A 22,257-nucleotide genomic window follows, 5' to 3' on the forward strand; every position below is an offset into this window, starting at 1 on the left:
GTGCATTTACACAGCTTCACCACCCCAAAAATACTGCTTGCAGGACTTTTGCTGTCCTGCAAAGCACAGCCCGTATGAAAGCAGTCGTGCTTTCACACTGGGGTGGGCTTGAGAGAATCATTTCATGCACTAAATCACCCCAGTGTGAAAGGGGTCTTAGACTAAGCATTAAGAAAAAACAGAACTTCAAGTTATCAATGACATTTACTTAATTATAGCCCTAAAAAGAATTGTTCTCATTCTAACGTTTGCAGCAATACCTCACATTTGTGTTTACTTGTATGCACGGACAAACCCTTACAATTCTCACTGAAACATGTGAGGATTACCGTACTTTTACTCCAGCACTCCATCTTTAACTAATCTACTGGCTCACTTCATGCACTGGGTACTTTTATTTACCTCTGTCTCTCACCCATTTTCCAATGGATTACCTTTCCTTTCTTTGTCACAGGTACTTTGTTTTTCTTCTATTTTTTACACTTGCACTCGGCCACTCCAGTCCTGCTTTCACCTTCCCATCATCACCACTATCACTTTGTCCACCTCTACATTCTGCCTATTTCTTGGCGATCTTCCTCACTTGTCACTTTCACTCCCCACACAGGTTTGCCTCGTGGGTATTTACCTGCCTCAAATAGCACCCTGTGGGTCCCCCCCATTGACACGTCCACCTCAGCTCCTGGGGGGTGCTTCCAAATGGCTGGTGGAGCCTGACAGTCAGCCACCATCAAGCAAACCCCAACTTGTAAGCATGCACCCTGAGCAGTTTATTACCCCACCTCTGTTTCATGTCTGCAATCATATTATAATTATACCCTTCCCATTTTAGGAATCGCACACTTGCTCCTGATGAGTGGCGGTTTAGCCACGAAACACGTAGAGCTACCAAAGTCGTGTTTATTATTGTACCCAAGTTCCTACAACTGTTATACACAACTACAGAATATTGAGGCTACACGTTAAGCAGGCATTATTCTATGGCTTTACATTAACTTCAATTTGGTGTACTGTGGAATTTTATAATGTTGATATTTTTCTCTCATGTATTGTCAGTATCTTTTATCAATTATAACTGAACCATGTGTATGCTATACTTTATGAACTCATTAAATTTTCCCAATTGTTCACCAATTTATTCTATTGCAATTTCGCACTTCATTTAAAGTCCTGCCCCCTTTGCTCTCCTCTGATCTAACTAAACATTCATGTCTTGATACAGGGGAGGGAGGGACTGCATTGTCTTTGCAAATCTGATACACAGCATAGCTTCAAAAACAGACCCGTCAATCAGCAACACTCATTTGAAACTACCCCCACTACATCTGTGAAAAATGGAAACCATTTTACACCAAGACACAGCCAGCAAAGACACCAGACACTACATTTAGCATCAATAGATTTATTTTATGAGATTCTTGTAGAAAATTGCAGGAGGCCCAGTTTAGCTGCTTTCGACAATCTTCTCCTGAGCTCTGAGAAAGCTGGCTTTTTTCTGAGCAATGCGATCTTTCTTTTGTGCCAGGGATAACTTGGCACGATTCCACCTGAAACAAGACCAGAGGAAAATACCAATTTGAGATAAGTCTGTTAGAATTTAACCAAACAATAACCTGCAATATTTTAACGACCGAGAAGGACCTCTAACTAAAATGGAAAAGCAATAAGTTTGTAACATAGCTGCTTTGAACAACCAGTGACACTTGCACTGCTCCATACCAGTTCTGACTTTGTTTTGCCTCAAATGGTTTTTGTAAATGGGCCATGTAAAGAGACTGTACAAAAATTATGAATTACTATCAGCAGCATCTAGCCAAGGGAAAGCCCCTGTGTACAAATAATGGTTATTCAGTTACAGTTTGTTTCAAACCATCCAGCAGCTTTTATCAGGACGCCAATACAGAAAATGCTACTGAATACAAGATTTAACGTCCCCACCAAAACCACCCTTTAACATAGTATTATGTAGCATTATGAACCCACTACAAATTTTACCATTTAGGCTTCAGAGCCACTCACATTTTCACTATATGCTTATTAATTCAGCAGTATAAATGTGCAATACAGAAACACTTATTGGGGAGTGAAAAACTAGGCTTTTTTATTGTCTGTATAAATCTAAAAACCTCAAACTAAAGTATGAATGCAAAATGGAGACAACTAGCCAGGAAGAACAGAACAGGTCCTATTTGGGTATAACAAAGGGTTAAAAAAACAAGTTTAGGTTTGCTTCAGAAATTCCTAAAACCATCACTCTGGACAGATGCAGCTGACCCACATGTACGCTTAAAACAGCCATTTCCACTCATCTGTGCCATAGTACTGCTATACAGGTTGACTTGGCTGCCAAACTGAATGCATATTGTGGCAGCTACATAAATAGGTCTGTAGGCTGTACAAGCTACATCCTAGGTCCTTAAAGCAGAATGCCACCCATAAATGGAACTTCTGCTTTAAGCACTCCTTGCCCTGTTACATGCCATGTTTGGCATATTTTGGGGGGAACCACCTAGGCGGCTTTTTTCGCCTTAGGTTGCCCCTCCCTCTAGGTGATCTCCTGGGACACATGACAGGTCCCAGGAGATACTGTCCACTCCGGGAGCGCAGCGCAACACATGCGCTGTGCGTGCCCGGCTGTGAAGCCAAAAGCTGCGATAGCTGGGTGCTTAGAGTGGCAATATAGGAGAGACACCCCCCCCCCCCCCCCCCCGCTGCCACCATCTTCATGGGCCAACATGAGGAGGAGGTCACTCATGTGCATAGCTGTCTGCCACAGGAACTTTACCGGATTGGAACCAAGATGCACTTGCACAGCCCAGAGTACATTCCAAAGACTGGGCAAGCAGGTAGGTTTTATTGCAGAAGAGACCTTGCATGTCTCTAAAGCAATAAAAATAATCTTGCATTCCCAGTTTAAAAGGTAGTTCCGCTTCAAATTTTTGATAGCCATCACAGTTCAAACTTTGCTGCATTGTGCAGTTTTCCACTTCCTGTCTTTTCACCAAGACAAATCACACAGTATCAAGCCCCACAGCAAATGTGCTTTTAACCACAAACCAAGATGACCATGGCATCCTAGGGCTCACTAGCACCAGATATAATTAATGAATTTTGAAAATCTTGCATATTGCAATCTTTGCATTAAAATCAGATGGAAAAAAATAAAATAAATCTAGAAAACATGGTCACATTAAAACTCTGAACAAGACTTAGGCAGTTGACCCCATAGATTTTAGGGCTCGTTTCACACCACCTACCTCTTCTTTTTGACTTCTCTCTTGGGCTTCTTTTCGTGTACTGGGTTCTCCCTGATTGAAGCATGGGCCTTTTTGTATATGTCTTCCATCTAAGAGGGAAGGGAAAGGAGATAAATACATTCCTATGAAAGTCAGTATTGCCCTACAGATCTGGAGCCTGTGTCCCAGTTACTCATTCATCTGCCACATTGATATACACCATTCCTCCTAGTTTTATTCAGTCACCACAGTAAACTTGCAAGCCAGCCCAGAACCAACTTGCATGCCACAAGGGGCCCTTGGCTATTAAGTGAAACTACTCACCTTAAGCTGGTTTTCCTCAGATCTGACCGGCCAGCCTGGGAAGACGTCAGTCCTGTGTGGAAGTTTCTCGGCAGATGCCAAAATTGTATATTGAGCAGCTCAGTGCACTCTGAACAGGCAGCTAAAAACTTTAAATGCAGTAGAGACTTCTGCCTATTCTGTATTTTAAAAGCATGTTTTTTTATTTTTATAAATACTGACCCAGGTGGATGCAGCCTCAGTAAGATTCTGCATCTGTCCCCTGCCATTACAAAGGATGAGAACTGAGCTGATCACACAGGTCTCCCCACCAGAGTGAAAAAAACTGACCAGTCACCGCTTACTGCTCATCACTGCTGCACAACTTGGTCTTCCAGGAATAAACCATTTTTTTCCAAGGCTGTTTTGTGACTAAAAAGGTTTAGTTTGGCTTTTTTAATCAAGATTTTGTATGCAAGCCAGAAACTTGCAGTGGGTAGGCGAGAATGCTACCTTAAATGTAGCGGTTCAGATAAGACAAATTTTTGTTGCCAATTTGGTCATAGGTCTGGTCTCTGGATCTCCTGAGGCTGGGAATCAGGTTGATTTCTCCTTTGTCATATTGCGACTAGGGCAAAAATGCTCAGCTGCTACATAGCCACAACAGCTCATAGGACAAATGCCCAACTCCATACAGGCAGCAGCCCTGAGCCAGGTAAACATGATTAGTCTAGAGCTACAGCTGAACTAGACCAGTGGCTGTCATTGCCAAAAGCAGCCTCTACATCTTATCTGACAATTTTAATTAATTCAGGTTACATTTTTAAGCTCTAACAAAACCATAGGTCACAAGGAAGATCACCCAGTAGACAGTATGAGTGCTCAGATAAAATGCTCCTGTTACAGCACGATTAAGGCACCCCAATAAAACCTCCAGGAGTATAAGCTTTTGCAGTGTTACTCACTTGGTCAGCTGTGATGCCATGCTTTATATACCGGGAGAATTGCTTCTTGTATGCATCCTCATCTTCCTCTATTAGAAGACGCATGTAGTCCGCCACATTCTGGCCAAGGATGTGTTTGCGGTGGACTTCTGCGTTGAACTCTTTGCTCTCTGAGTCATAGCCAGGGAAGCGTTTGGTGCTAGAATAAAAAAAAATATTTTTTTTTAATATATACACAGTATATCATAAGTACACCCCTGACATTTTTGTAAATCTTATTCTCTATGTGAGAACACTGAAGAAACTACACTTTGCTGCAAAGTAGTGAGTGTACAGCTTGTATAATGCGGTCCCCTCAAAATAACAGCCAATAAGGTCTAAACTGCTGGCAACAAAAGTGATTTCACCTCTAAGTGAAAAATGTCCAAATTGGGCCCAAAGTGTCAATATTGTATGGCTACCATTTTCCAGCACTGCCTTAACCCTCTTGGGCATGGTGTTCACAAGAGCTTCATAGGTTGCCACTTGAGTCCTCTTCCACTCCATGACAGAGCTGGATGTTAGAGACCTTGTGCTCCTCCACCTCCATTTGAGGATGCCCCACAGATTCTCAATAGGATTTAGGTCTGGAGACATGCTTGGCCACTCCTTCACCTTTCCCCTCAGCTTCTTTAGCAAGGCAGTGGTCGCCCTGGAGGTGTGTTTTGGGTCACTATGTTAGAATACTGCCCTGCAGCCCAGACTGAGGGGGATCCTGTGCTGCTTCAGTAGGTCACAGTACATGTTAACATTCATGGTTCCCTCAATGAACTGTAGCTCCCGGGGCCAGCAGCACTCATGCAGCCCCAAACCATGACACTCCCACCACCATGCTTGACTGTAGGCAAGACACCTTTGTACTCACCTGGTTGCTGTCACACGCTTGACACCATCTGAACTAAATAAGTTTATTTTGGTCTCATTGACTACAGTGCATGGTTCCTGTAAGCCATGTCCTTAATCTGCTTGTCTTCAAACTGGACTTTGTGCATCATTTTTAGAAGGCTTCCCTCTGAGACGACAGCCATGCAGACCAATATGATGCAGTGTGCGGTCTGAGCACTGACAAGCTGACCCCCTTCACCCTCTCCGGCAATGCTGGCAGCACTCTTATGTTCATTTCCCCAAAGACAACCTCCGGTTATGATGAGCACGTGCACGCTAATTTTTTGGGTTGACCATGGCAAGGCCTGTTCTGAGTGGAACCGGTCCTGTTAAACTGCTGTATGGGTCTTGGCCACCGTGCTGCAGCTCAGTTTCAGGGTCTTGCCAATTTTCTTACAGCCTAGGCCATCTTTATGTTGAGCAAAAAAAATTAAATTCAGATCCTTAGAGTTCTTTGCCATGAGGTGCCATGTTGACCTTCCAGTGACCAGTATGAGGGTGAGCAAATCACACCAAATTTAACACCTGCTCCCCATTCACACCCGAGACCTTGTAACACTAGCAAGTCTCAGGACACCAGGGAAGGAAAATGGCAAATTGGGCCCAATTTGGACATTTTCATTTAGGGATGTACTAGCTTTTGTCAGTCTAGACATTCCTAGCCATGTTGCATTGGGACAGCAAATTTACACTACTTTACATTGTAGCAAAGTGTAATTTCCTCAGTGTTGTCACATGAAAAGATATATTTACAAAAAATGCGAGGGGGTGTACTCACTATAGAGAACATATATCCAACACGATCTAAATACAAAGATCAGCCTAGCGTAAGGTTAAACTAAATTAATTAAACATGATAGCATTCAGCAGGTACCTCCTATAGAGACAGAGGTATAATATCACCTAGGTCCCTCCTGCACTCTGTAGTGCCCGCTCTGGTGGCGTTTGATACCTTCAATACTAAAGTGTTTATAGCGGAGTGCCCTAAAGATTCATTTACTGCAGAGACCGAACATGTGATAGGCTGGGTTTACAGCTTTTTTTTTTTTAAACAAAAAAAAAAAAAACACATTACAGCAAGTTTGCATGTGCAAGTTCATAGGAACGTTACATTTCAGGAACGTTAACTGATTAACCACTTACTGACCGGCTCATGTACATATACAATTGGCAGTTTGATGATGAATCTCAGCAACAGCAGCATCTGCTACAACCGAGGTATCCATATTTAGACCTGGCAGTCCCGTTTACGATAATGGTGGTCTTTGGTGGATTCGCCACAAGATCACCATTATTGGTGGCAGGAGATACCGCTGCTCTCCGCCGCTTACCAGAGCAGTCGGCAGCAGCGGAGGTGATCGAGACCTGTCCGCAACTGTACAAGTGAGGGAAGATGGCCCCCACCCTTCTATACTATAGCAGGGTGGAATCAAAACTTCCACCCATACGTCTTAAAGGCATTTTTTGCTTTCAAAATGAAAATTTTTATTGCATACAAGACCAAATATGAGATCTGAGGTCTTTTTGACCCCAGATCTCATATTTGAGGACCTGTCATGCTTTTTTTTATATTACAAGGGATGTTTACATTCCTTGTAATAGGAATAAAAAAAGTGACCCAATTTTTTTCATTTCAATTAAAACAGTGAAAAAATTAAAAAAATGTTTAAGTGCCCGTCGCCCCAACGAGCTTGCACGCAGAAGCAAAAACGCATACGAAAACAGTGGTCAAACCACACGTGAGCAATAATTTTAGCCCTAGACCTCCTCTAACTCAAAACATACAATCTGTAGAATTTTTTTTAAACGTCGCCTATGGACATTAAGGGTAAAGATTTGATGCCATTCCACAAGCGGGCGCAATTTTGAAGCATGACATGTTGGGTATCAATTTACTTGTAACCCTTTCACAATATTAAAATATAAGAAGCTAACATTACCTTTATTCAAAAAAGATTTTTTTCCCAAAAAAGTGCGCTTGTTAAGACCACTACACAAATAGTGTGACAAAGTACTGCAATGACCACCATTTTATTCTCTAGGGTGTTAGGGGGGGGAAAAAAAAAATGTAACTTGTAAACAGTCAGAGGCCTGGTCTTTAACGGTTAGAGTTATTGCTACTAAAGCAACTGAAAACAAATTTGTAATAATACATAACATACAAGACCATAGTACTGTCCATAAGAAACACTTCTTGCTTGAAATACTCCAGGAGAGGTCTAACATAGGTGGTCAGTTGCAGTAAAATTAACCCCTATTGTGTTGTATGTTGTAACATGCATTACATTAAGGTAGCATATTCAGTCGAATGGGCTGACATACCACAAAAGACTGATTCCACTTTTTTTAATAAAGGTAGTAAATGAGGACCAACCGCCCCTTTCCAGAAAAGACTAGTTGTATGCATCTGCTCTCAATTATGAGTCAGACACCAGAAGCATGCAGCAAAGTTACACTATTGACTTGTTCCAGGTTTAGGGCAGCAATAAAAAGCCCCAGGTTTCTCCCGAAACAATTAGGTCAACATGTGTCCACATCATGCACACCAATTTATATATTTTTCAAGCATTAAAAAGCAAGTCCTCAAACAGCCCTGGAAACACTGCATTCCATTGCTTTTTTTTTTTAACGTGCCATCTTTTGGCATATTTGCCCAATGTTTTTTTTTTGGGGGGGGGTGAACAACACCGACTACCAATGTAGGAGTTAAATGCTGACACTACCAACAATGCATGTTTTTAAACATTACTGTTTCTAACCACCAATGTGGACATGATCCCTGCCCAACAGCCTTTTATTTACAAAAATACAAGGGTTCCACCAAATGGCTGAGGGGCACTTAACCCAGGGCTCGACAAATCCAGGCGCCAGGTCGCCGTTGCGACTAGAAATTGTGCCCTGGCGCCTAGGTTTGTCACTGACAGGTGCCTCTGTTGCTCTGTCTGGTGCCTCCAGACAGAGCACTGTCTGGTAGTTGGGATGGAGCAGGAAGAGAGCGGCTCAGCAGCCGCTGACATCCTCCTCCACACACTGTTGGCAGAGCAGCGCCGCAGTGTGTGAAACTGTAGAGAGGAGCTGTCAAAATTGAGGCTGAATGTCGGGGTGGGCTTTTCAACATCAGCCAATGGGATGAGATCTGGGCGGGCCGATACATGTGGCCCCTCCCCTTAAGCAGCCCAATCATTGGCTGGATAGCTGCTGGTCCCGTCCACCTCTGACATCACGCTGAATGTGTTAGCTCCTCTCTATACAGTTTCATGCAGTGCAGCACTGCAGGGAGCATTCAGTTTCACAGTTACACTATCGGCTGTGAAACCTGCCAATGCCAGTTAGTGCCAACCAGTGCAATCCAGTGCCACCTGCCAGTGCCAACCTGTGCAATCCAGTGGCACTTACCAATCAGTGCCAACCTGTGCCAGTGCCACCCATTGCCACCTGCCAGTGCAATCCAGTGCCACCTGCCAATTTGTGCAATCCAGTGCCACCTGCCAGTGCATGCCACCTGCCAATATGTGCCACCCATTGCCACCTGCCAGTGCAATCCAGTGCCACCTGCCAATGCCAAGCAGTGCCATCCAGTGCCACCGGCCAATGGCAGTTAGTGCCACTTGCCAGTAAGTGCCATCCAGTGCCACCTGCCAATGCTGCCTGCCAGTGCAATCCAGTGCCACTTGCCAATCTGTGCCACCTGCCAGTGCCGCCTATTGGTGCCCATCAGTTCTAACCTCAATGCCACCCCATCAGTGTCCATTAGTGCAGCCTATCAAAGCACATCAGTGAAGGAGAAAAATTTTTTTGCAAAATCTTATAACAAAAACAAGTGTTTTTTTATTTTTAAATATTGTCTCTTGGCATCAAGTATGAGCAATTCTTATTGTCCGATGAATCAGACATGCAGTTCTGGGCGATGGGCAGATTTAAATAAAACCTTATCAGCTGACTCCTAGATTCTAAGCAAATTTGTCAAGCCCTGACTTAACCTATTTTATTCCAGCAGTTGAAGAGAAGTCTGAGACACTATGTAGCCAATGCTATATAAAACCGATACAGCAGCATCAAATAAAATTAAACACAACAGGAAACATGGACTTAGGCGGCTTATTCTAATTGAATAGGATGTATTGCACTTCAAAGACCAACTATGCAACGCACCTTAGCACATAAAAATGTGCAGCCCTGTTGATGTGTCATCAGGGTCATTTAAACTGACCAAGACTGTTCTAAGCAGTTAAGACAGTCAGACTGAAATCTGACTTTAGCCTTTGTTCTGATCAAAGATTGAATAACTTCACACTAAATAGAGCAAGTGGGCAGAACAGCTTGCTTTAAAGTAGTTGTAATCCCTTACATATCCCCAGTGAAGCACAGATGAATCCAATCCTACATTAGTTGTACCCATCTACAGCAATCTCTTCCCTACATTCAAAATGCAGAGTTCACACAGGATCTCCCAGCTCTGAAAAGCAGGGGGCAGAGAGTTGAAGTTACATCAGTGAGGAGAGCCGACTGGATGTGATGAAAGGGACAACCCCCCCACACACACACAGGAACATAGCTGAGGCTATCACAGGCTGTGCACTTTTATTTTACTCTTGGTGTCAGGAAAACATGTCAGATGTGACTCATAGTTAGAGGAATGAAGCAGCAGACAGAAAACAAACACTTTGTACTCTGGAACAAGTACACACTATAGGATAGGTTTTGTTAATATTTCAGGTCTGAGATTCACAACCACTTTCAAACTTTTACCGCTTTCAGAGGCCTGCTCAACCATCACTGCACAGAAAAATCTGAAGAGGGTTCACAGTCGATGGCATGCTAGAGACGGCTACATGCTCTCCACCTCTGGGTGTGACTGTAGAGATGGTGTTCTTTAGGGTTGTAGACAGCATTTTTTTCCTCTAAACTCTGCAATTCAAGTTAATCCAAAAGATCAATTTTGATCTCATCTGACCACAGCACTTTCTCCCAATCTGAGCAACATTTAGATGTTCATTGGCATGACTGTACATGTGCCTTCTTGAGGGGGACTCAGTGTTTGGAGGAAGAAAAATGCTGGCTAACCCCAAGAACACCAGCCCTACAGTAAAGCACAGAGGTGGAAACATGCCTTGGGGCCATTTCTCTGCTAAAGGTACAGGCCGACTTTGCTGCATTGAGGGACCAATGAACTGGGTCATGTATTGTAGAAGCTTGAATGAGAACCTTCTCATCTCTGCCAGAACACTGAAGTGTCTTTCAACATGAAAATTACCCAAAACATACCGCAAAAGAAATAAAGGAGTGGCACAGCCAGTCTCCAGACTTTAATCCCATTAAAAATTTGTGGAGGAAGCTGAAACTTCAAGGTGCCAACAGCCAAAAAACCGTAAGGATTTAAAACGCTGTAAAGAGTGGACCAAAACCCCTTCCGAGACGCACGCAAACCTGGTCACCAACTACAAGCAGCACCTTACTGCTGTGCTTGCCAACAAGGGTTTCTCCACCAAGTACCAAGTCAGGTTTTGCTTGGGAATCAAAATACTAATTTTACTCCCTGTACCGCAAGTCAGTTTATAAAATGCTTTATGCTGATTTTTGGTCAATATTCTGGCTATCATTTAAAAATACACCTATTATAATCCCAGACCATTTCTGATGGGCAAACTTACAAAGTCTGGAGATCAAACTGTATGCTTAAGTTTCCCTGTAAACTTGCATTCTCTCCCCCTCCCATGAGCACTGACTTATCTTATTAATATGTAAAAATAGTTTAACGCAGAACATGACTCTCCAACCATTTTTAATCCTTAAATTGCCATCTTTAGTAAATGTATATTGGGTTCTACATTTCTTCAGTGCTTCCTTGTTTGTAGCCTAGGTCAAAGTTAGGTCATAGAGCCCATGAGTCTTCAGGAGGGGCGCTCAGCTAAGCAGTCTGCATGCTTCAGTTAAAGGCAGATGGATTCCAGGAAGTAAATGCTACATAAATCATCCCTTACTGTAGATGGCCATGGGGGGGAGGGGGGGGGGGGAGAGTTGGGCTGTTCAAAGTGATTTCTCAAATAAAGCACGGAGACAGACGGATGTGCGCGTTTGCTTGGAATAGCAAAACAGAAGTCTTTTCAGTTTGAGGTGACCAAATATAGTTTACAACCACCTTAAGGCTAGGTCACACTGACGTGATGTGGGAACCAGCGATTCCAGTGCAGGTTCCCACATTGCATGCCAGTGTGAACCTAGGCTAAACGTTAATAGTCTGCACAGGTACACTTAACCACTTGAAGGCCAGGCTGGCACTTAAGTTTAAATCTGTATTTTTTTGCTAGAAAATTACTTTAACTAGGGATGCACCAAAATTACGGCTGAAAATGCCCTTTTCGGCAATTTGCTGAAAGAAAAAATGGCCGATAATAGAGCCGAAAATGGGATGTAGCTCTGCCCCCAGCCCTGGTGCCACCCATCATGGGGGTGTCCTATAGTGCAGGAGAGCCATCTCCGCCGCCTGTTTGATAACAGCACAGCTTTCATTTCAGTAGCTGTCTCCCCTGCTGTGAAGTCACATAACCCCTCCCCCTTGTCCAGGCACTTTGGCAGATCATCCATCCCAGGATTGGATGATGATCCGTCTATCAAAGTGCCCGGACAGGGGAAGGGGCTGTATGTGACGGCACGGCTGGGAACACAGCTATTGAAATGAAAGCTGTGATGTTCCCAGCGCTGTTATCAAAAAGGCGGCGGAGGCGGCTCTCTTCCCTGCACAGGCTGGCTGCAGGGGGGGAGGGGGACCAGGGCTGGCTGCAATATGGGGGACACTGGCGAGGCTGCATTGATCTCCCGTACCATGTCCCCAGTCTGACCATCTCTTGTATAAAGATTTGTTTTTAAATATGTTTCGGTATCGGTTTTCGGCCTAGTGTATTTTTCATTTTCGGTATCGGCACCAAAAACCCATTCGGTACACCCCTACTTCTAACCCCCAAACACTTTAGCAGAGAGCCTAGGGAATAAAATTGTGGGTTCTGCAATTTTCTTATGTCACGGTATTTATGCATTTTTCAAACGCAGTTAAGGAAAAAACACTTTTCAAAATTTTAATGCAAAACCAGAATACATAACCCATTTTCTTTTTAAAATATAAAAGATTTCATACAGAGTAAATACCAAATGCACAGCAACAAATGGCATACATTTCACTATCCACAGGGTAATACATCATTTATTGCGGCCAAGAAATGTGAACATCCTTTGTGACAGCAATAGTTGAGACAGATATTCCAATGGAGGGATCTGCAGTCTACAAGACCCCAAATCCCTCCCTTTGCACTTAAAAGCATTCAGAAACGCCAAGACCAGCATTTTGAATACCTTGATTAATTTAAAAACTGGTGTATTTAAGATTCCAGTAAACGAAGTGATGTCATGTCGCTTCCAGTTTACTACATCTGAGACCCGATCAAAGCCAGCCACGACTTTCTTTGGGTCTCCAGCCAGCAGGCGGGTCGTTCAGGTCTCCAGTGGGACATGAAAGCCTGGGCAGAAGGTGGTTGGGAACGGCGTCTGCTGCTGCTTGGGATAACAATCGAGCAGCTGCTTAGCCACATCGGCCATTACAAGAGAGCTGAACGTTGCCTCTAAAAACTGTACCGGGTGAGGCTGCAGCCATCACTCCTGTACAACCAAAGTCAAATGACGTACAGGTATGCAATTTGGCAACAAGTGGTTCTAAAGTCAAGGTTTGTTTTACCTTTATGTATTCTATGCACAAAGGAAAATAAAAAATAAAATAAAGATAAAACAGCCCACCAATACTTTACTGAGCCTCTTCACGATTTGGCAATATGCACGAGAGCCCAGCTCTCTGGGGACTCTTCCTCTTCATTGGAGACAGCAGCAAGATCCACAACTAGTGAGCCAATGAGAGGGGGTGAAGCCCCACCATGGCTGTGTGTGAATGGACATGCAGAACTGCAGGCTTAGGAGTGAGACTGCTTAGATGCCCTCATTGAAAATTGATCCAGGGGCAATCCACAGCAGAGGGGCCAGGAGCACAGGTGAGGGATCAGAAGTAGAGTATCAGGAAAACATGCAACAGCAGGCCAGTATGACAGGCTTGTTTTTTTTATGAAAAAGCCTTTCCTTTAAACAGTTACCCAGTTCTCAGCATTTGGCCAACTCTGCCTGGGCCATTTTACCCGTGCCAGAAACTGAAGTCGCATGCATTACAAAATTGCTGTGACTAATCGTTTCAACCCACTCTGTAGACTTGTACGGAGATCAGATTTTTACAATCGTTTAAACACATTTACAGCAATAATCCTTCACTGGAACAAGCAATGGTTTTATAGTCAGAAAATGGACTCTGGGATTTTTGCTCAATCGCAGGTAATTTCCAGCAGCTAAGGAGTAAATGCTAGGAATTTTGGGAGCTCACTTATAGGTTCCTCCTGCAATAGCAGCTCAGACAAGAGTCACTGTAGGGGGATCACATGAATAGACCAAATAGGCACATACACAGGTCCCAGCATAAGTGTCAATGAACATTTTAAAGAATGTGTTAGACAGGAATTACACCAAAAAAAATAATAATTACCTTTGCTATATAACCCGCATACACTTTGTTTAGACCTGGTTCACAATGGTGCAGCTCTAAAATTGTGCAACTTCATTTAACAGATGACTATGCAAGTCACAATGAAAAAAAAAAAAAAAAAGTAAATGGTGCAGAAATTTCTCAATCGCTGCCAATTAAACAAGCAATCTTTAAACTTAGATCAATTGAAACTTTAAAAACAGCCAGGTGAGATGGTTGACCTGGACTCTACAGCTAGCTCACCTGTGAGGAATGGACAGGCCTCCATCAACGGCTCCCTTGAGTGCACCGAAGACTTTGTTTCCAGTGGTGGTCCTGGTGAGACCAGCATCCAGGTAGCAGGTGAAGGCACCAGGTTGACCATCAATGCTCTCCACATTGTACTCATCTCCAGTTACTTCCACCTGGCCTTCATACACTTTGTCAAGACCAAATTTGTTCAGCAGCTAAAATAATAAAGACAGTTTTGAGATCATTGCCCTTATTTATGCCAAGGACAGTACTGCTACGTAGAAGCATCTGTAGTACCTAGCTCAATTATCTACTGCATTCTTAAAATCACAGCACATCTTCCAAAGCAGTCTGAAATAAAGTAATATTTTCATGGTATTTATGTTTATTATTAAGGGTGTTAAGGGGATCTCCCCCTCATCCTCTTCCTAAGTGAAGATAATGAAGTTCAGCTAATTACACTGCTTTTAACCATTAAAATAAAAAAAATTAAAAAGTGAGACCCCCTCCATATCTGCACAAGATCCTCACTATTCAATGCTAAACGCCAAGTCTCCAGTCAGGTGCCTACAAACTTCCAGTGCTCAGAGGAGTTTACCAAGTTACAGAGCAGTCCAGATCCTCTTCTTGGGTCCCTCTATGCTGCTCCTAGCCCATCCCTTGAATACCCCTCAGCCAGCCACTTGCTACAGAGGGGCACCCAAGCCATTCAGACAGAGCCCTGACCTGGCCCTCTGCCTGACAACCACGGGAGCCAATGGCACCGCCTTGCAGGCACGCTCCGGGATTTGCATCCATAGACACATGCTGAACTCACCCCTGCCCCCATCTAGATTGCTAGCAGCAGGAGCCAATGGCTGTGCTGCCAGCAATCTATCCAATCAAGTGCCGAGAATCCTATGCAGAGGGAAAGCACGTCCTTGCTGACAGACATTTTCTCACCTTGATGCATAGGATGCATGAAGGTGGAAAAAACCCACAAAAACACCTCCCCTTTAAGTGCTGGAGAATTCTATGAAATTCCAGACTAAAGGCTCATTCAGACAAGCAACGAGACATCCTCTGTGCTGAGCCACTGTCTGCTGCATGTGAATCCACCTTAGAGTTCCACACAGGAAGCTCATAGAAATGAATGCAGCAGTAGACAGTCACAAGTCTAAATATGACATGCGGGTGAGGGAATCACAACCTTGGCAAAATAGAGTGCACGGGAAAAGTTCTGTTTTCTATTCGTACATGGAGAATCACCGTCAGGCTAAGTTCACACATGTGGTTCTCCGAGCTGCGTTTTGAGCAGGAATGCCAGACCATTCATCTGAATGGGCTGCTGTGTCTGCGAAAATGCAGGGAACACATCTGTGCAGCATTTTAGAAAGTCACAGCACGCATGCTAACCTCAAGTGCCATGCAGCTGCCAGCAAGTGGGATTAGGATTAAAAGAAACTGCACACATCCAGCAAGTTTCTGTACGGGTGGTTGTGGCTACGTGAACAGATGCAGACCCTGCAGCGGGAACCACCCATACAGATGTGAACCTATCCCAACATCAACATGCTAGTTTATTTTTACTGTTGAATGTAGACATTAAAGAACCTGTCATCTCAGGTCAAGGTTTGGCAGAGAAGTCCATTAATGTGACATGTTATTGTCAAGCACCACCACAAATCTCACAATGAAGCTTCCAAGGATTAACCAAGGATATCCCCAAAATACACTCTGAAAGACATACCCTGCGAGCCAGCAGCAGACCCGTACAATAGGCGGCAGCGTAGTTTGTCAGCCCAGCCTTGACACCGAATTTGGGAAGTTCATGGCTATAGGCAGCACAGACGATCATGTCACCTTCAATCCTGGCATAGGCAATCTGCAGAAATCAATGCAAACATCAGTAACTTACAATAGCAATACAAAAAAAAAAAAAAAAAAAAAAACGCAAGACTTGCATCATTTCCTATCAGTAACTAGTTTTCTGAAATGATCAGAAAAATCTGAATTGAAACTACAGGAATATTAGAGTCCATTTGAAAGTTGTGTTTTTTTTTTTTTTACACACACACACAGCACCTAGGGCAGCACTATACAGGGTAGATGCAAAGTGCTTCACTGCTAGTTATAATGGGGCTACAAAAATCGCTTGTAGTTTAAATAAGTGTGAAAGTCTACCATGCCACAGGGATGACATTTGGGTGTAGCACCATCAGGACGGTAGATAGAACTGGCAAGAAAACTACATGTCACCATATAGTAAGGGGGACATTTAAAACACATGGGAACAAATCTCAGCAACACCCCCACCTCAAAATAAAAGCTAAAAAAAAAAAAAGTTAGTGCTGTTCACATTGCAGAGGTTACTAATACTCCCAAAGGAGAATCTCTTCCCAGTGTTACAGTAGATCCAAGAGAAGTGATCACACTAAGCCCAGCTTCCCCAACATAGATCTCCAGACCTCAAAAGGAGAGACATATGTCCCATGTGTACATACCTGGCAGATGATGTCTCTGTTAGTGATACGAACAATCATCCTGTATTTTGGGGTGTTATACTTGTTTTTGTCCTGGATGACCAGTCTCTTGCGGGCATAGTAGTCAGTTTTGCCCTCTGAAAAAGAAACTCCTCATTAATTAAACATGCCTACTAGGAGAACCCCACCAGGCAAAGGAAAAACTCTACGTACCTCTCCTTCTGCGAAACTTAACCTGGTACCTCTTGAAATAAGCCTTGTTCTTCACAACTTTTACGAACCCCTATGAAAACAGAAAAGGTAACCTTCAGAAAAGCAGTTTTGCTCAAAGTCAATACCCCACCTTTAGGGTCCAGCTCAATGTTCTATGTATTCATGCACATTAGGACATTGAGAGATTTTAAGCTCTGCATTTAGATGCAGGAAAGAAAAAACCTTAACACGCCTAAACCTGTGTGCAAAAATGCTCTAAGCATTTTTTCCCTGCCAAGGAAAACTTTTTTTTAAAGCACAGTATGCATGGAGCCTTAGGTGTGAATGGGTTCCAACCTCAGGATTTGTGTCCCTCTGCAAAAGCTTCACCCATTTTTCATGACAACCATTTTCCTCCCTGAGGGCCCCTTCAAACCGCATGTGTTGGGCCACACTGCCAACAGCCCTAATGTATAAAGAGAAGGCAATCTGGCTTACGTACTGTAGTTCAGGTCACACCAATGTGCTTTGTTAGGGTGTTGCAGAAAGTTAAATGAAATGTCACTCTGATCTCAGCTGTGGTTCATACGTATGCGATGTGGGAAACGCAGCAAATCCTGTGCATTTCCCGCACCACAATGAAATTGCATGTTCACCTGATCTGCTGCAGGTATCAATGTTAACACCAACATGAAAACACTTGCAAAATGCAGTGCGAATGCCTGAATCAGATCGCATGGTTGTGAATACCAAAGATCCCAATACCAGCACTGCAAAAAAAAAAAGGGAGGTTCTGCACAACTGAAGCAGATGCAGTGCAATCTGAACCATACAAAATGAATGGATCAAATCGCACTGCAAAGAATCATATGTGATTTGAACAGAAATGTGGTTTTTCGTTCTAATCACATGCAGTTCCCCGCACCGCTATAGTGTGGACCAGGACGCAATGTTATAAAGCAATTCAAATGCTGCATTGCAACGTTGCACCAAACCGCACACTCGCCTGTCAGTGTACAGAGTTGTGCGTTTACAGTACAGAACTCTTCAAAGAAGGATGGAGCCCATCAAGTGGGTCCCGGTAACAATTGACCATCGTCTTATGCTGTAAGAAAGCACAGCTGGGGTACAGACTCACCCCTTAGCTAAAAGCACTGATCGGGTATCAGATACATTACCCCTGCCACAGTAGATATACATGGAGCGGTCGGCAAGTAGCTAAAGTTTACACTAGAAGACGTGTCATACAGAGAAAAGCACATGGTGTGAATAAGATTTGACACTAGAGAAAAGCTAACATTTCCAGATGTCACTAGAAAAGGAATCATGGGGAAATCATCCAAAGGGTGACACCTGATCCCATGACAACCACCTAGAAGGTGGTGCCATTCTTTTTGGGAAGATGCAACGTCCTTTTCCAGCACAGGAAGTGAAGAAAACCACCCCAAAGGGACAGAGCAAAAAAAAAACCCCAGGGATAACACAATTACTAGCCCTTACCCCCCCCCCCCCCCAAAAAAAAAAAAAAAAGCATTAGATGCACTTTAAGGCCGTGTACACACTGGTGCGCTTATACTACTCTAAATGCACTTTTCCAGTGACAAAACAGCATGAAAATAAGCTGCCTTCACACTATTCGCATCTTTGCGTTTTAAAGCTTCCTACATATTTGGTGCCCTGCGTGAAAAACACCTTCCATTCTAGTCAATGCATTGCACAGAAAGTGTCAATGTTTTCCCCAGGTGAACAGGGATGAAAACACATGTGGTGCATTCAATCTGAACGCACTAAAAACCACACATTGTGAATTGAGTTAATAACGCAATGCCTTACCACAAAAAAAAAAATCCAAATACATGGCATCTCACAACACACCAGTGAGACCAGCCCTAAGAATAAGGCCCAACTACCATTATAAGAGTAACCGGGCCCCTGACACATGTCACAAAAATGTATACAGCCAATGACAAGAGTATTAAATGGTACAAGGCCTAATCCAATGTAAATTTTGGACAGGCCAATGTAGGGTCACTACTGGGTGAGGATCTCCCCCAGTAAAGAATGGGGTGCCTGGGCACATACGATCTGGGGGGGGGGGGCACATACAACAATATGGAGATCACATCCTGTATAGAAGACATTGTCTGTGATTAGGACACACTGTACACCAACACCCCTGAACCCATATACACTGTACCAGATAAACACCCCTGAGCCCATATAGACTGTACCATGACATAATAGGGGTGATCTGCCATGAGAGCTCCCCCTGCCTTCAGTCATAGTGGTGACAGCGGTGTGTAGAATAGATACGACAATTTAAAATATTCCCCTCCTCCATACACACATATATAGGTATATATAGAGATATTAGAGTGCTGGCAGAGAGGCACAGGTGAGCAGGCAGTGTTAAGAGAGGGGGGAAGGGAGGCGGCCGGCCCAGCACTGCAGCAGCCATTAGGCCACGCTGGAAGCCGCTCAGACTCCCCACCAATCTAAAGCCATCCGAAGCCCTCCGGCCGTGCCAGCGCCTCGTACCCGCCGCACACGATGAGGGGTAGAGTACGCTGTGTATTGGCAGGGGTATGGAGCCGGGGTACTGACCATTTTTCCGGATTTTGTCCCGTCGAGGCTAGGACCGGAGAGTCACAGCGCTCACGTAAGGGCGCTGGAGAACTGGGAAAAGGCCGTGTTCAGTGCGCATGCTCAGTATGTAGGCTGCCGCGCGGCCGACTGGGAAGTTCTCCAAAACAAGAGGAGCTGCCTGGTCTGTGTGAGAGGTGTGCGGATCTGAGAGTGCTGCCAACTGCTGGTAGATGGACTGCATAGCTTACCGTCCAATATGCAGAACCAGGGAGAGAACCTGAAAAAAGTGGTACTTTAGAAGATCCTAGTAGATTGACTTTATGGAAATTCAATGCAATACTAAATAAAAAAAAAGCTGTATATGCTATATTTACAAAAAAAAAAAACACCCAACACCAACTGTGACATTGACAATGTTGTCAGTGATCACATACCTACAGAGCTCTTTTACCCCCTTCCTGCCCAGGCCAATTATCAGCTTTCAGCGCTGTTGCACTTTGACAGCGCTTTCTTTTGTTGGTATTTAATCACCACTGTGGTTTTTTTTTTTGTAATTTTTTTTAGAAAAAACGTTTTTTAGTTTCTGTATAAAATGTTTAGGGCTGCGGAAATTAACAATTAATTCCTCGATTAATCGTTCATTTTTTTAATCTATCAAAATTCTTTTGATCGGTACTCTTCTGTGGCTTCCGGGTCTTCAGGGAGTTCAGTTGGAGATGTCTGTGATATCACCGGATTCCTCCCCCCTTCCCCAAGTGCCTCCGTCTGCTAACGAAGGGAAGGAGGGAGGAGTCCAGTGACGTTGATGTCCGTGATGTCACCGGACAGCCTGGACAGTGATGGTAAATATGGATGTGGTTAACTGGGATCATTCAGTGAGATAAGTGTAGGCAAATTTAAAAATGATTAACGTCAGTGCTACAGTTTGAATTTAAACCGTGTTTGTGTGAACTGTGAAGTTAAAGTGGAGTTGCCCCCCAAAAAATAAAACTACTTAAAATTCTTTAAAAAAATCAAAAAAAAATAATTGGCAAAAAAAAAATTTTTTACTCACCTCTAAATACCGGTTGCTAGGGGGTCCCTCGTAGTCTGCCTTCTTCATTGCCCGGGCTGGTGACATCACTTCCCCTCGCGCCGCACATTCACCTGGGACCTGTCACGTGTCCCAGGTGACTGTACGGCGTATCACGGCGCCCTGCGCCGCTCGCGCATGCGCAGTGGGTGCCCGGCTGTGAAGCCACAGCCGGGTGCCCACAGTATGCATGACGGCGCCGCGAGCGGAGCGGGGAGCGAGGGGGGGGCTTCGTTCCCCCGCATCGCTGGAACCCGGGACAGGTAAGTGTCCGATTATTAAAAGCCAGCAGCTGCAGTATTTGTAGCTGCTGACTTTTAATTTTTTTTTTTTAGGGGGTACCCCACTTTAAGTCATGGATTGTGGAAACTAACTAGTGTCGGGTGATTGTATATAGTGTATACCACATTTACCACCGACTAATGCAGAGTTCCAATGCAAGGAGATCAGCTAAAAGTAATTGGATCTGTATGTGCGTTATAATTAATTAAAATTAGTTGATTAATCAATAAAAAAAAAAAATCGATTAAGCGAATACAAACATTTTAATCAGTAACAGCCCTAAAAAATTTGTAAATAAGTCATTTTTCCCCTTCACTGATGTGCACTGATGAGACTGCACTGATGGCCATTAGGGATGAGCTTCGTGTTCGAGTCGAACGGACGGCGAAGTCCGAACATTTTGGTCCGTTCGCGCCAAATTCGTGTGGCGCTCACGGCCCACAATGTACTGCGATGGCGCAGTGCATTGCTGGCTCATGATTGGCCAAGCATGCACTGTGACCCCGCATGCTTGGCCAATCGCAGTGCCAGCAGCGAGGAGAGCCATGATTGGCCACAGGATGCCTGTGGCCAATCCTTGCTCAGGCTGTGTAGTGCACGCCCCACACTATATAAGGCCGCCAGCGTGGCGGCCTTGTGTAGTGTGTTGGCGTCTGAAGCAGTGGGTGTTCTGTGTACCTTCAACACAGTACACACCGATCGTTTTCGGCCGATTTTCGATCTTGCTGTTGTGTAGTGGTTATTGTCTGCGTGCCCTGACCGCAGTATACACCGCTATATTCACCTCACCTATATAGCTAGTGATCTATCTTTTATAATAGAGCTTGCAGTCAGTAGTGTTAGGAGATAGTGCGTGCTGTCTGCGTGCTCTGTACCCAGTACATACCGCTATATCCACCTACATAGCTGTTCTCTATTTGAGCCCACTTCCCATCTGCAGGAGTTATTGGAAGTTGTGTGTGCTTCCAGCACAGCACAGTATACATCTGTATATACCCCTTTATCTCTGGTGTTCTATAATAAAGGCATCTGCAGGAGTTAGTGCGTGTTCTATGTACCTTCAACACAGTACACACCGATCGTTTTCGGACGATTTTCGATCTTGCTGTTGTGTAGTGGTTGTTGTCTGCGTGCCCTGACCGCAGTATACACCGCTATATTCACCTCACCTATATAGCTAGTGATCTATCTTTTATAATAGAGCTTGCAGTCAGTAGTGTTAGGAGCTAGTGTGTGCTGTCTGCGTGCTCTGTACCCAGTACATACCGCTATATCCACCTACATAGCTCTTCTCTATTTGAGACCACTTGCCATCTGCAGGAGTTATTGGAAGTTGTGTGTGCCTCCAGCACAGCACAGTATACATCTGTACAGAGGCGGCTCTAGGCTTTTTGAGGCCTTAGGCAAAACCTAGACATGAGGCCCCACCCCTGCCCATAATGGGAAAAATAATTCAAGCGATAAAAAAATGAAC

General features: G+C 44.1%; 1 protein-coding gene across 1 annotated transcript; it reads right to left on the bottom strand.

Moving 5' to 3' along the window:
- Positions 1-1,386: 1,386 nt before the first annotated feature.
- Positions 1,387-19,582, bottom strand: RPL5 (ribosomal protein L5). Its single transcript, XM_077452913.1, has 8 exons — positions 19,448-19,582; positions 16,865-16,934; positions 16,673-16,788; positions 15,919-16,053; positions 14,202-14,404; positions 4,484-4,661; positions 3,258-3,346; positions 1,387-1,547 (listed from the first exon to the last, which is right to left on the bottom strand). The coding sequence occupies exons 1-8, from the start codon at positions 19,448-19,450 to the stop codon at positions 1,445-1,447; spliced, it is 897 nt and encodes a 298-aa protein (XP_077309039.1). The 5' UTR covers positions 19,451-19,582; the 3' UTR covers positions 1,387-1,444.
- Between the last annotated feature and the right edge of the window lie 2,675 nt (positions 19,583-22,257).

This window comes from Lithobates pipiens, unplaced genomic scaffold, assembly GCF_037356315.1.
Source record: "Lithobates pipiens isolate NorthernLeopardFrog02 unplaced genomic scaffold, aLitPip1_a1.2 Scaffold_23, whole genome shotgun sequence".
Classification (NCBI taxonomy): Eukaryota; Metazoa; Chordata; class Amphibia; order Anura; family Ranidae; genus Lithobates; species Lithobates pipiens.